General features: G+C 38.6%; 3 protein-coding genes across 3 annotated transcripts in view; 2 read left to right on the forward strand and 1 right to left on the reverse strand.

Moving 5' to 3' along the window:
* Nucleotides 1–836: 836 nt before the first annotated feature.
* On the forward strand, nucleotides 837–3,017 carry LOC109541172 (protein phosphatase 1H). The gene is made up of 6 exons (XM_019909949.2): nucleotides 837–1,179; nucleotides 1,261–1,469; nucleotides 1,535–1,651; nucleotides 1,715–1,937; nucleotides 1,988–2,145; nucleotides 2,204–3,017. Exons 1-6 carry the CDS (start codon nucleotides 957–959, stop codon nucleotides 2,666–2,668), a joined length of 1,395 nt encoding a protein of 464 aa, XP_019765508.1. The 5' UTR covers nucleotides 837–956; the 3' UTR covers nucleotides 2,669–3,017.
* A 142-nt stretch (nucleotides 3,018–3,159) lies between these two features.
* LOC109541157 (protein tipE) lies at nucleotides 3,160–7,737 on the reverse strand. The gene is made up of 3 exons (XM_019909927.2): nucleotides 6,856–7,737; nucleotides 6,539–6,716; nucleotides 3,160–6,480 (listed from the first exon to the last, which is right to left on the reverse strand). Exons 1-3 carry the CDS (start codon nucleotides 7,622–7,624, stop codon nucleotides 6,417–6,419), a joined length of 1,011 nt encoding a protein of 336 aa, XP_019765486.1. The 5' UTR covers nucleotides 7,625–7,737; the 3' UTR covers nucleotides 3,160–6,416.
* A 475-nt stretch (nucleotides 7,738–8,212) lies between these two features.
* Nucleotides 8,213–10,535, forward strand: part of LOC109541158 — a gene marked incomplete in the record, with an annotated part of 7,621 nt that continues 5,298 nt past the window's right edge. The window contains 1 exon segment of the mRNA XM_019909928.2: nucleotides 8,213–10,098. Coding sequence (XP_019765487.2) covers nucleotides 8,733–10,088 — 1,356 coding nt within the window.

Below are 10,535 nucleotides of genomic sequence, written 5' to 3' on the forward strand. Positions count from 1 at the left end.
TTGTTTTGTCATACGCTGATAAAATGTTTCCTCTGTTTTTCCATATTGTTGCAACAGTAGACTTTCCAAGTGCTAATTCCTTACAAATGTCACTCAGCTTTGCTCCACTTTTTATTTTGTTAATAATCTCGTACTTTTCATTTAGTGAATTTTTGTTTTTCCATTCTAAAACGATTTACATACATAACGCGGCAAAAAAAAGCGGACTTTACTGTACTTCAGATTATATCAATAAAGCCATGCTTTTGCTAGAGACAAAAGCTTAATTTTTCTGAAGATAAAAAAGGTAAAAATGTTTTTGCTGCACATCGCTGATCCTAGTGGGGAAACTAAATGGAATTCATCAAAGTACTGTATCGAAAACAATTGCTGAAGCAAAATTACTTAATAACGATGCAATATAACTGTACTGAAGAAAATGCGACGACATATAAGGGGATATTGGGTTTTGGAAAACTGCAAATTTTACCTCACCGTGCGCTTCTCACTTAATGACTACTATAAAGTGTGTTTTTTATATTCAACCAGACATAAAAAATATATTCCTGTCTAGACTTGTGAAAAAGTGTAGCAAGCAGTCTAAATAACGCAGCATTTACTACGCCACAAAACCTTCCGTCTCTTGAAAGAATTTGCTTCAGCTTTTACTTTGTACTTCGAGCAAATACTCCATTTTCATTCAGAATTTGTAATAGAGCTTGAAAAGTTGCGTACATTATCTGGTAATCCCCCTTGAAAGTACCTGATAAAATCCTACAAGAAAATGAATTGAACCTGTACATTGGGCGACATCTGCTGAATTTTCCGGGAACGATCATACAGATTTCTATGGAAGTGCTAGGTTTTGAACACTTTGGCAGGTCATTGGCACTTTGTGATGTTGACAGTGGTTTACTTTTTGGTTATTATTGCTAAATTTGTATTGTTCATGTTTTTGGTAAATAAGCGCTAAAACAATGTTCAATCGTCTGAAAAGTGCTGTTATTGGTGCAGTGAACGGACTAGAATCCGCCAATGGAGCCATTGAAGGGACACATTACAACAAAACGACTTTGGCCCCAAAATTCCCTTATGGAAGGCCCCATTTTCTCAGTCTCGGCGACGACGAGGTACAAATGAGCGCTGATCACAAACTCAGGCCCATAATTCACCCCAGCAAACCACTGCCGCATGATACAGGTTAGAAATATCAATTGTATTGTTTACTCTTCATTGTATTGTTTACATCGACATTACCAATGTGGGGTTTGTTTAAAAAAGGCTATGCAGAGTGTGTTAATGCTGGCAAATCCCGATGGAATGAAGATCAAGCTGTCTATAGGCAGGGTATTTTAAGCAAGGCAACACCAAATGAAGATGGATCTGTTCAGAAATTTGCAATACCTTACACATATTATGGGATTTTTGATGGGCATGCAGGTGTAGGGGCTGCTCTGTGTGCAGCTTTTCAGTTACACCATATAATACATGTATGTTTTTTTATCTCAACGTACCTAAGTACATACTGTTGAATTCGATAAATCATTACTTGTAGGAGAAACTTGTTGATGCTCAAGACGACATATGGGTTAGTTTTTCCAAAAAAAACCTGCCCTGTAAACCTAGAGATTTGCTAATTATTGGAGCACTAGAATCAGCATTTAAGGAAATGGTAAATTGCATTCATTCAAACCTTAAGGTGTTGAATACGTCTTGACAATACATTTCTTTACAGGATCAGCTGCTATCAGAAGACCGCAACAAATATCAGGCGGCTGGAGGATGCACCGCACTAGTGGCATTATTTATTTTAGGCAAATTATATGTAGCGAATGCCGGTGATTCGCGAGCAATAATTTGCAAAAACGATAAATATTCTCCTATGTCTATGGATTTCACGCCAGAGAACGAGAGAGATCGCATCCGAAGACTTGCTCAAGAACAACCCTCCTTGCTAGGTAATGAAGTACCTTTTTTAATATATTCCCATATAGCACATGGGCTTTAGGAAACGAATTCACTGCCAAAGAATACATAGGCAGTCCGAAGTCGGGAGATTTAGGAAAAACAGTAATGTTCCGGGACGCCTATATGAAAGGATGGGCCTATAAAACACTCCAGCCTGAAGATCTGAGAGTTTCCGTAATAACGGGTCGTGGAAAAAGGGTAAATGCGGGACAATGTTAATAAGCTAATGCACAAATATTTGTTTTCTGGTCTTTAGAGCAGAGTAATGGGAACAATTGGTGTGACTCGTGGGTTTGGTGACCACGACTTAACGGCAGTCTATCAAAAATTACCAATCAAACCATTCCTTTCATCGCACCCAGAAGTTCAAGTGCATTTGCTATCAGCAGCTGATGATAAAGAAGTTTTGGTCATGGGCACAGATGGTCTTTGGGACGTCGTAGACGGCCATAAAGCAGCTGACATAGTGGCAAAGTCTATAAACGCTTTTGAGGACAAAAAATTCGTGAGTGCTGCTACTTGTTTAGTTGGTTACGCCAGAGGCTCCCTCAACAATTCCTGGATGCTCAAAGAGGGAAAACCTGCGTCATGTGATGATATATCAGTATTTGTTATTCCTTTGTTACCTTACCAAGTTGAGTATGAAGAACTGCTTAAGAAGTGCTTTTTAAATGAAACTAGTGAAACTTCAAGTGATGAAAATATTGAAACTGCAAAGTGAGTATTAGTTTATTGCGATTAACGCTAGTTTGTTTGAGTTTGTATAGAGAGGCTACAAATTTGGATCTCTGTTTTCTCACAATTTGTAAATTTGTATTAGCAATTTGAACAAATATTTATCAAGAATTTTTATTTTCGTCTAGAAATCTAGGACATTAGATTTATTTCGTTGAATAGTGCAATAATATATTGTAAAAATTTGGCGCACTTATTTTCAATTCCAAAATTTCCGGTTGCATTTATTTTTTGTGACATTATTTGACAGAATCGCCCTTTTAATTTGTGTTCAAGTAATGTTTACTATATTTGTATTGTGATATAGTTGTTTCTAATATACTTTACTGAAAATATCCGCTTTGTTTTATTGACTGTTGAAAAGTTTATTGAATGTTCTTTTCGTGTTTTGAAAAGAGCGTTCATTTTATTTGAAAATGTTAGGCAAAACATTAGAGCAACTCAAATGAAATTGGGATCAATAAAATAAAACAAGTGTGAATTTTAAATATATTACCCCTATATGAGCAGTGTAAGTATCACAAATTAGTTTAAAAGATCGTGTTTCTGAAAACGAACCGGACAACGCATAGCTTCAAACCCAAGTATTAAATACGTCGATTAAAGCTTTATTCAGCTCTCTGAACGTAAAATGAATGTTGCTGTTTTACAAAACGAAACATCAAATCGATTAGTGTTGTCACATAAGTTTACAAGCAACATTTTTAGGATTGTTTGAGTGACCGCAATCATATTGCGCAAAATGAAATAATTGTCTATTCCTCATCCTTGGTCCCTTTGCAATGAAACAACCAATTTTCTGAAAATCTTCCATATATCCAAATAATCGGTTCGCATCGTAAACTTAGCAACAAGTTGATTAAAGACTACAGTTAAACCGAAACTTGCACTATTTTCGGGAAGGTGGTATTTTAGTTATTGCTACTGGCTAAATTATGTATGACTAAGTTTGAATCAATTGTGCAGGAAATAACAGGAACTAACTAAGCTTAAACCTAAATCAAACGCTGCGAAGACTAGGTTCAACGTAAATTATTCTAAGAGTAAATATTAAATCTAGCATATTTTGAGCACAAGCCTTCTATTTAGTGGCTTAAATAACGTCGTTCTACCACTAATCGGCCAATCCGTTTGACTGTTAACAATAACAAGTATTCGCCACTGTTTATAATTATTACATGGCAGTCACATTCTACAATAAGATCTTCTGAGCACCAGTAATATGGATGGCATACAATAATAAAGGCATATACATGTACTTAAGTTTTGTACTTAACTATATATTAGTGTGCGCATCAAGGTTGTCTACAAATGGATAGCGCTAAACCGGCTAATAATGATATTCCAATCTGATATTAAAAGTTTGCTAGGAAAGGTACGATTTCCTGACAAATTTTAATTGTGTTCAGACAGATTTTGCGTACAATATTTTAAAATACTCTGCACAAGAACTAATTTTAAATATAATGAAAATCTCGCATTTATATTTCTTATTGCCTGTTACATTTCAATTAGGTTTAACTGTAGTCTTCACTCTATTATTTATTTACATTGTGATTTGATTTTCATAACACATACTCTTATTAAAATATTACAAATGCTTATAACGCATTTAAGAGGAAAGGCAAAAAGTGGACCAAAGTCCGAATATTCGTAGAGGTTATATAAGCTATCATCGTACAAGATGTTCGAAAACTATTATATAGGGAGAAAGCCATTTTTGCTCCTCTTGTTGCAAGACCTTGAAAAACATGGATATCGCCTATTATGCGTTCGTAGCTTTGAACATCCAGTATATTACAGACTGTAACATAAGTTCTATTAAACTTTTAACAATTTAACCAATGTTTTAACAATGTTATAAAGATAATCTAGTATATACAGTATAATATAATTTATTTTTGTATGCGATTAATTCGAAAATAATTATAACAAATCAAAGGAACTATAATAATGTTAAGCTCCAGCCACGTAAACCTGTTGCAATCCCCTAATACACTGCTCTTGAAAAGGAACGCAATGGGAAACAAGTATTTTACCCTGTTAAATTTCGGTTTCAGAAATGTCGGTTAAATAATATATAATAAATAGTGCAATTTCGGTTCAAATACATCGCATATAGCGCTAATTTCAAGTAGCTGGCTAATCCAACCAGCTAAATATTATCTAATCTTTTCAGTCAAGTCTGGGAAATGATTCATAGAAAAGCGCACCTAATAGCATTGAATGAACAGTCGAAGAATTTAACTAAAAAGCTGTGTTTTCTTCTCAGCTAAATCAAGTGAATTTGCATGAGTCACTCTGGGCATTTTGCAACAATGCGTACTTTCCAAATTTGAATTGCTGTAGTTATTTTGGAAATAAATTTTGGACTGGAGCGGTAACAGCGATTTCAACGATTGATGCTATTGTTGGAACAGGGCCAAGGACTTTATCACATTTTTTCTCTGAGAATCTTAACGAAAATATTTTTGACAGTACAAAAATACTTTTCACTAATGGTAAAAAAAAGTTGATTGACTGAATCGTAAGGCATTTCTGCGTTAAGTGAATTTCTACTTTCATAAATCTACTTTCTGTAGTATATAGATTCATTTTGGTTAATCGGGCCAACTAAGCTAACAGAAACAAGTTTAACTCTAAAAATATTACAAACTAGTAGGCTTGTGTTTTTTTGATCAATTAAAGCGTTTCAAATCAATGACAATAAGTTTTTCAGTTATTATTTACTACACCTCCCTAAAGCGATGATGCCTACAGAAAATATTCTCACTATTTACACGCCTCGCAAATTTACTCGTATCGAAATCGAATAAAAATGAAATATAACTGGTCTGATTTGAGTTTTATTGGAATTTTATACAAAAGTGAAACGTGTAAATAGGTGAATGATCCTGTAGGATGGCATAACAAGACCAGCGCCCAAAGACGTGTAACAATATCGCAAAAAATCATTGCGGCGATATTTTCAATACGCGGCACGCGCATCGATAAATTTTGAAATATTCTAACAATCGTAAATTCAGCAGTGCTTGGTACGAAATCATTTAGCATTTATAAGGAATTAGTAAACAGTCAGCCTTTGCCCTGAAAAGGCAATTTAAACTATTATTAGTCATTAATAAGACAATAAATCAATGACCGAATTTAAACTGAAGCTTTAAGTCAGGATCAAAACACTGCTGACCATTTATAACATTTAGATGATCACAGGTCAAATGCACGTTTTAAGTAGCCTTTTTATACATAAAACATTCAAATTTGAAAACTGGTATTTTATAAAACATACAGAACGTTTCCTAGAACACACATTATTTATCGCAGATCGCATTTAGTCAAAATTTCTATAAACGAATGGAATTTCAAGTCACTAATACAATAGTAGTCTATAATTGATGACAAATCGTAAGCTGGTTCGTTCACTATTTACAAAATTTAATGCGTGGATTATGGTTCCAGTTCACTTCAATTAGCTACAAAATATTATCGAAAATGCTGAACGAAACAATTGGATTGGATAAAAATGAAACTGAGAAGTTATCGTAATTGCGGGACATATAGGGTAGTTCCAATGGCGTTAAATATTTGATTAGGAAATACCCTGAGAATAGCCTGAGTCTCCTAATAAAATACTTACATCTGTAGAAGAACAGTTGAGAAGGATAATGTCAAAATTGTATTAGTTACCAAGCCATTATAGCACAAGCCTTAGGAAAAATCTATAAAAAAGATTTTTAAATATCAGCTACAGGTCCACCAGTTGTTGAAATACTAGTAGTCATTGTTTTGCCGATGCTCCTAAAACATCCTCATTCATTTACCATCCGCATCAAATAGTAGATTAGTAAAAACTCACCCGCCTATTGAAACGGAAGTTATGATTCCATCCACTAGACTATCACGACTCATATCGTCCACCATTGCCACTTTGAAATGGTGTCCGAAGCTGGCCAGGTCTTCTCGGAATGCTTCACTAGCCGGAGTGATTCCACCACTTGCCGGGGGCACTGGCGTTTGATTCATCTCATTTTCTCCTATAAGAAAAAAAGCGAATGTAGTTGCCATAAGCGAGAACGATCCTAATGGGGTTGAACCGGCGACCTCGCTATGCTATGAATAAGAACTGGATTGATCAATGAGTTACGTAATCGACATTAAAAATCCATTAATTACCTTCAATATCGATGGCTTCGGCATTCTTTTCCAGTGGGGCTGCTTCTTCATCGTCAGTGTAGATTTTAAAGTAAGCGATAGCCAAGTAAATAACAGACATTATGAACGAAGGGATCGGGATGCACATGGCATAAACAAGGTTCATGTAAACCTGCCACATATCCAAGTCGCTAATCACCAGTCCAGGATCAATTTTGCTGTAGTAACACGAAAAGTTGGCTCCTACGCTTATGTACTTTTTCAGCCAAACTGAGCAATTTAGCATTGGAGGGTAACCACATCCTTTCACATTGGGCAAAAATCTTGCTTCCTTGTAATGCCATTCCGAAGTGTTGGGCTGTAGGCCTGTAGCAGGTTCAATTTCGTAATCGTAATCATCTAACAACGTTTTATCTTGGCGAACATACGGGGATTCGACTGTAGCCATGGTGGACTGAGACAAGCTGCTGTTCGGGTACGAGTTGTTGGAAAATATTTTGTAGGTAACGAAAATTTGGGTACAGTCGTAGATGTCTTTCGTGCAACCTTCCCTGCATGAGGTCCAGCTGCAATTTGAGGCTCCTAAAAGTCTTTGCGTTTTAACAGTAACACAAAAAGCGGGTTCTTCATCGAATTCCATAAAAATAGTGGTGAAGGCTGGATCTATGACGAAAGGCACAAGAAACAGGAAGGAAAAGAGGCTGAATATTCCGAGCAACACGAAGAAAGCTGTGATGTAGAAGAGTAACTTTTGTTGCCAGGTCTCCTCGTCAATCTTTTCATCCCCCATGGTCGTGTCACAAGGTCGTTAGAACTTCGAGGCTCGGACGCCACCATCTGCAAGCACCTAAGCGCGAGCGGCGGAGGCCAGCTCACTCCTAGCGCTCCTCAGGTTACCCCAAATTACTAGGTCCTTCCTATGAACCCACACATTCTAATTAATATTAATAGAGTTCAGTTTCACCCCCGCACGTTTTACATTATATTCCCGATACTTTACTGATCCCGATTTTTGATCGCTTTTTAATTCAAGACTGTTGTGTACAGAGTGATGGAACAGAATTCATCCAAAGGGCGCACACTAAGTGACGGTGCGAGCCATAGCGATGCTTCTATCAGCCATGGTGTTTTGTGCACTGCGGTTTGAAACTGTGGCAACCTTTACACTATCGATTCAAACCCCGGGTCCTGACAGACCATCTGGACGACGTCGTCGAATAGTTTCCTCACCAGAAGCCACATTCACCCCGTTATTAGCGTCCGCAACATCACTGGACATTCTAAAGTAAGTACAAATAAACAGCAATCATTTTTCGATTCCTGCTGCACTTCGATAGCTTAATGCAGCTTCGGAAACTAGGAACAGGAGATGATATAGCAATTTTCCGAAAGTGCGCGAGGGTATTATCGATTGGATTTTCCGCAGTGGGGTATCGATTTGAAAGTGCACGAAGGGCTGACATGAGCCTGCAGAGCTGAGTTGCCGGCATTCGAGCATTTGCTGGAATGTTTATAATTTTTCGCCTAATCTCCGGTTTCTTGCTACCCCCTAGTCCTGTTCAGAACCTTCGTATGTGCACCCGCATGTCGCAATACTCCAGAGGTATTTAAGTTGCAATGCACCCTTCGGGAGACTGATGGAGAACCTCATTAGTCAACCTGCAACATGTATAAGTGATCGAAAATAAGCCCCACTGAGTAAAGGGGGGTGCTTTCAAGAAAACCCCACGGAACGGAAACCCAATCTAATTCTCCTTATTTGGCAACACAGTTACTTGAAAGGTGGCGCGTCGCTGGCTAGCGACGACTTAGCTACACACCTCGTGAAAGTCCGCAAACTTGTCGTTCAACCCTCACAGAATGGGCTGCTGAATGAACGCGATTTTTGATTCACCGCGATGCCGAAGAAGAAGCCCACGCCAATCGAAGATCTAGTGATCCCCCCACAGGATACGAGAATATGCGGAACGATTTGTCTCTGCCAAATGACACTAGTGCTAAGCAGTGTAGCGATAGTGTATCTAACAGTGGCGATTTATGTGCCCTCAACCAGAGCTCTGCAATCGGGCATATCGGAGCACCCTGTGATGTGTACCACTGTTCGAGCCTTGACTGTAGAAACTTGCGATTGGGGGTCTTGTGGCGAGTGGTGTCTTAGCAAAACTTCTGGTTCCTGCATCCAAATTTACGTGAATCTCAGGCGGAACGGGTCCAACCTTCTTTTAGCCAATTGTACCAACATTGCTCAGAAATTCTGCTATGGCAAAGACCAGGAAGTTGCCAAGAAAAACCGGTGCATCGCGGATGAATGCAAAAATCTTACGGGCACATTCAACTGTACCACGGGAACTTGCATTGACATCACCGACTCTTTCGAGTGTGTTTATAAAGACACTGACCCTCCATTGAAGTGTTCTGGACGACGTGGTAAGATTACCTGCATAGACTTGCACGGGCTGTATAACTGCAATCGGGGCACATGTGAAAGAATTAGGTCGCCATACAATTGCGACAGACAGTGTGGCGACATCCCGACCCGGAACAAAAACGTGATTATGATGAGCGGGGATGAGGTCTATTTGTCGCAATGTCAGCGTTGTATAGATCTGGATTCGGGAAAGGAAGTCTGGAATGAATCTGAGGAGAATATCGTGATGGCCTCGTGTCTCAGCGTGGCGAACACCACCAGAGGTTTGGAAGCAACCGATTGCATCAACGGAAGCTTGCTTGCGACTAATGTTTTAGCCGACATGGCCAATTTTACTTATCTCAGCTACCTCAGTGTCTTCAATACAGTTGTCCTAGATAAGGACCGCAAGGTCGCTCCTCCAGAACCCGATCTGCTGATAGCTAATGACAGCAAACTCCTTATTAATCTTGAAGGTTGCGTCAATACCTTAAGAGACGAGTGCAAGGACTTTCTGAAGATCTACGGAAAAGATGGAACCGACCACAACGCCAGAGCTAGATTTCCATGTTACTACTCCACAGATAATACGGAGATCGTGGTTGCTAGATTCGACTTGGAAACCACCACAAAGCAATTTATAATCGCTTCTCTTTTGCCCACCACCCTGTTCATAGTTTCTTGTCTCACACTGATATTTTGTCAACGAACAGTAGTAGTGGGCGATGACGCAAAAATGCGCTTTCAGGGATGTGTGAAATCTGAACCAGAAACTACCATTGAAAAGGCGGCATCCAGTAATAATATCAATGATAGAAGCGGCGGAAATTCTATTATGGCGCTTTGAGATCAGCAACGTAAGTAGTTTAATTGTTTCTCCCTTGTATCCCTAAGTAGCAGCGCCGGATCTAACGGGGCTACGGGGGCTGCAGCCCCGGGCTCACGATGTCGGGGGCCTCGGTAAGATCTATATTGCGGCTTATCTTTTTTGTCTCAAAATGTCTTAAATTTCACATCATTTTCAGCTCCCGGACGCGAGTAATGCATCGAACTCATTGAAAAACATGCTAGAAGTTTCAGATCCGAAAAAATAGAGATTTTTGGCACATTTTAAGCGTTTCTTGAGCCTTCACGTTCTTTCGCCGACGATCTCTTCCTTCTTATTGACCCAAACACTTTATCAATGCATATTTGTGACTTTCTTACGTCGAAAGGAAGCGATTGAGCTCAAAAAACACGCATGTGAAATTTTTATTTTTGGTCCAAATTTTTCTAAGGGTGGGCGTCGATTTTT

The sequence above is a fragment of the Dendroctonus ponderosae genome, unplaced genomic scaffold, assembly GCF_020466585.1.
Source record: "Dendroctonus ponderosae isolate FM_Combo_2020 unplaced genomic scaffold, Dpon_F_20191213v2 Dpon_F_20191213_1, whole genome shotgun sequence".
NCBI lineage: Eukaryota > Metazoa > Arthropoda > Insecta > Coleoptera > Curculionidae > Dendroctonus > Dendroctonus ponderosae.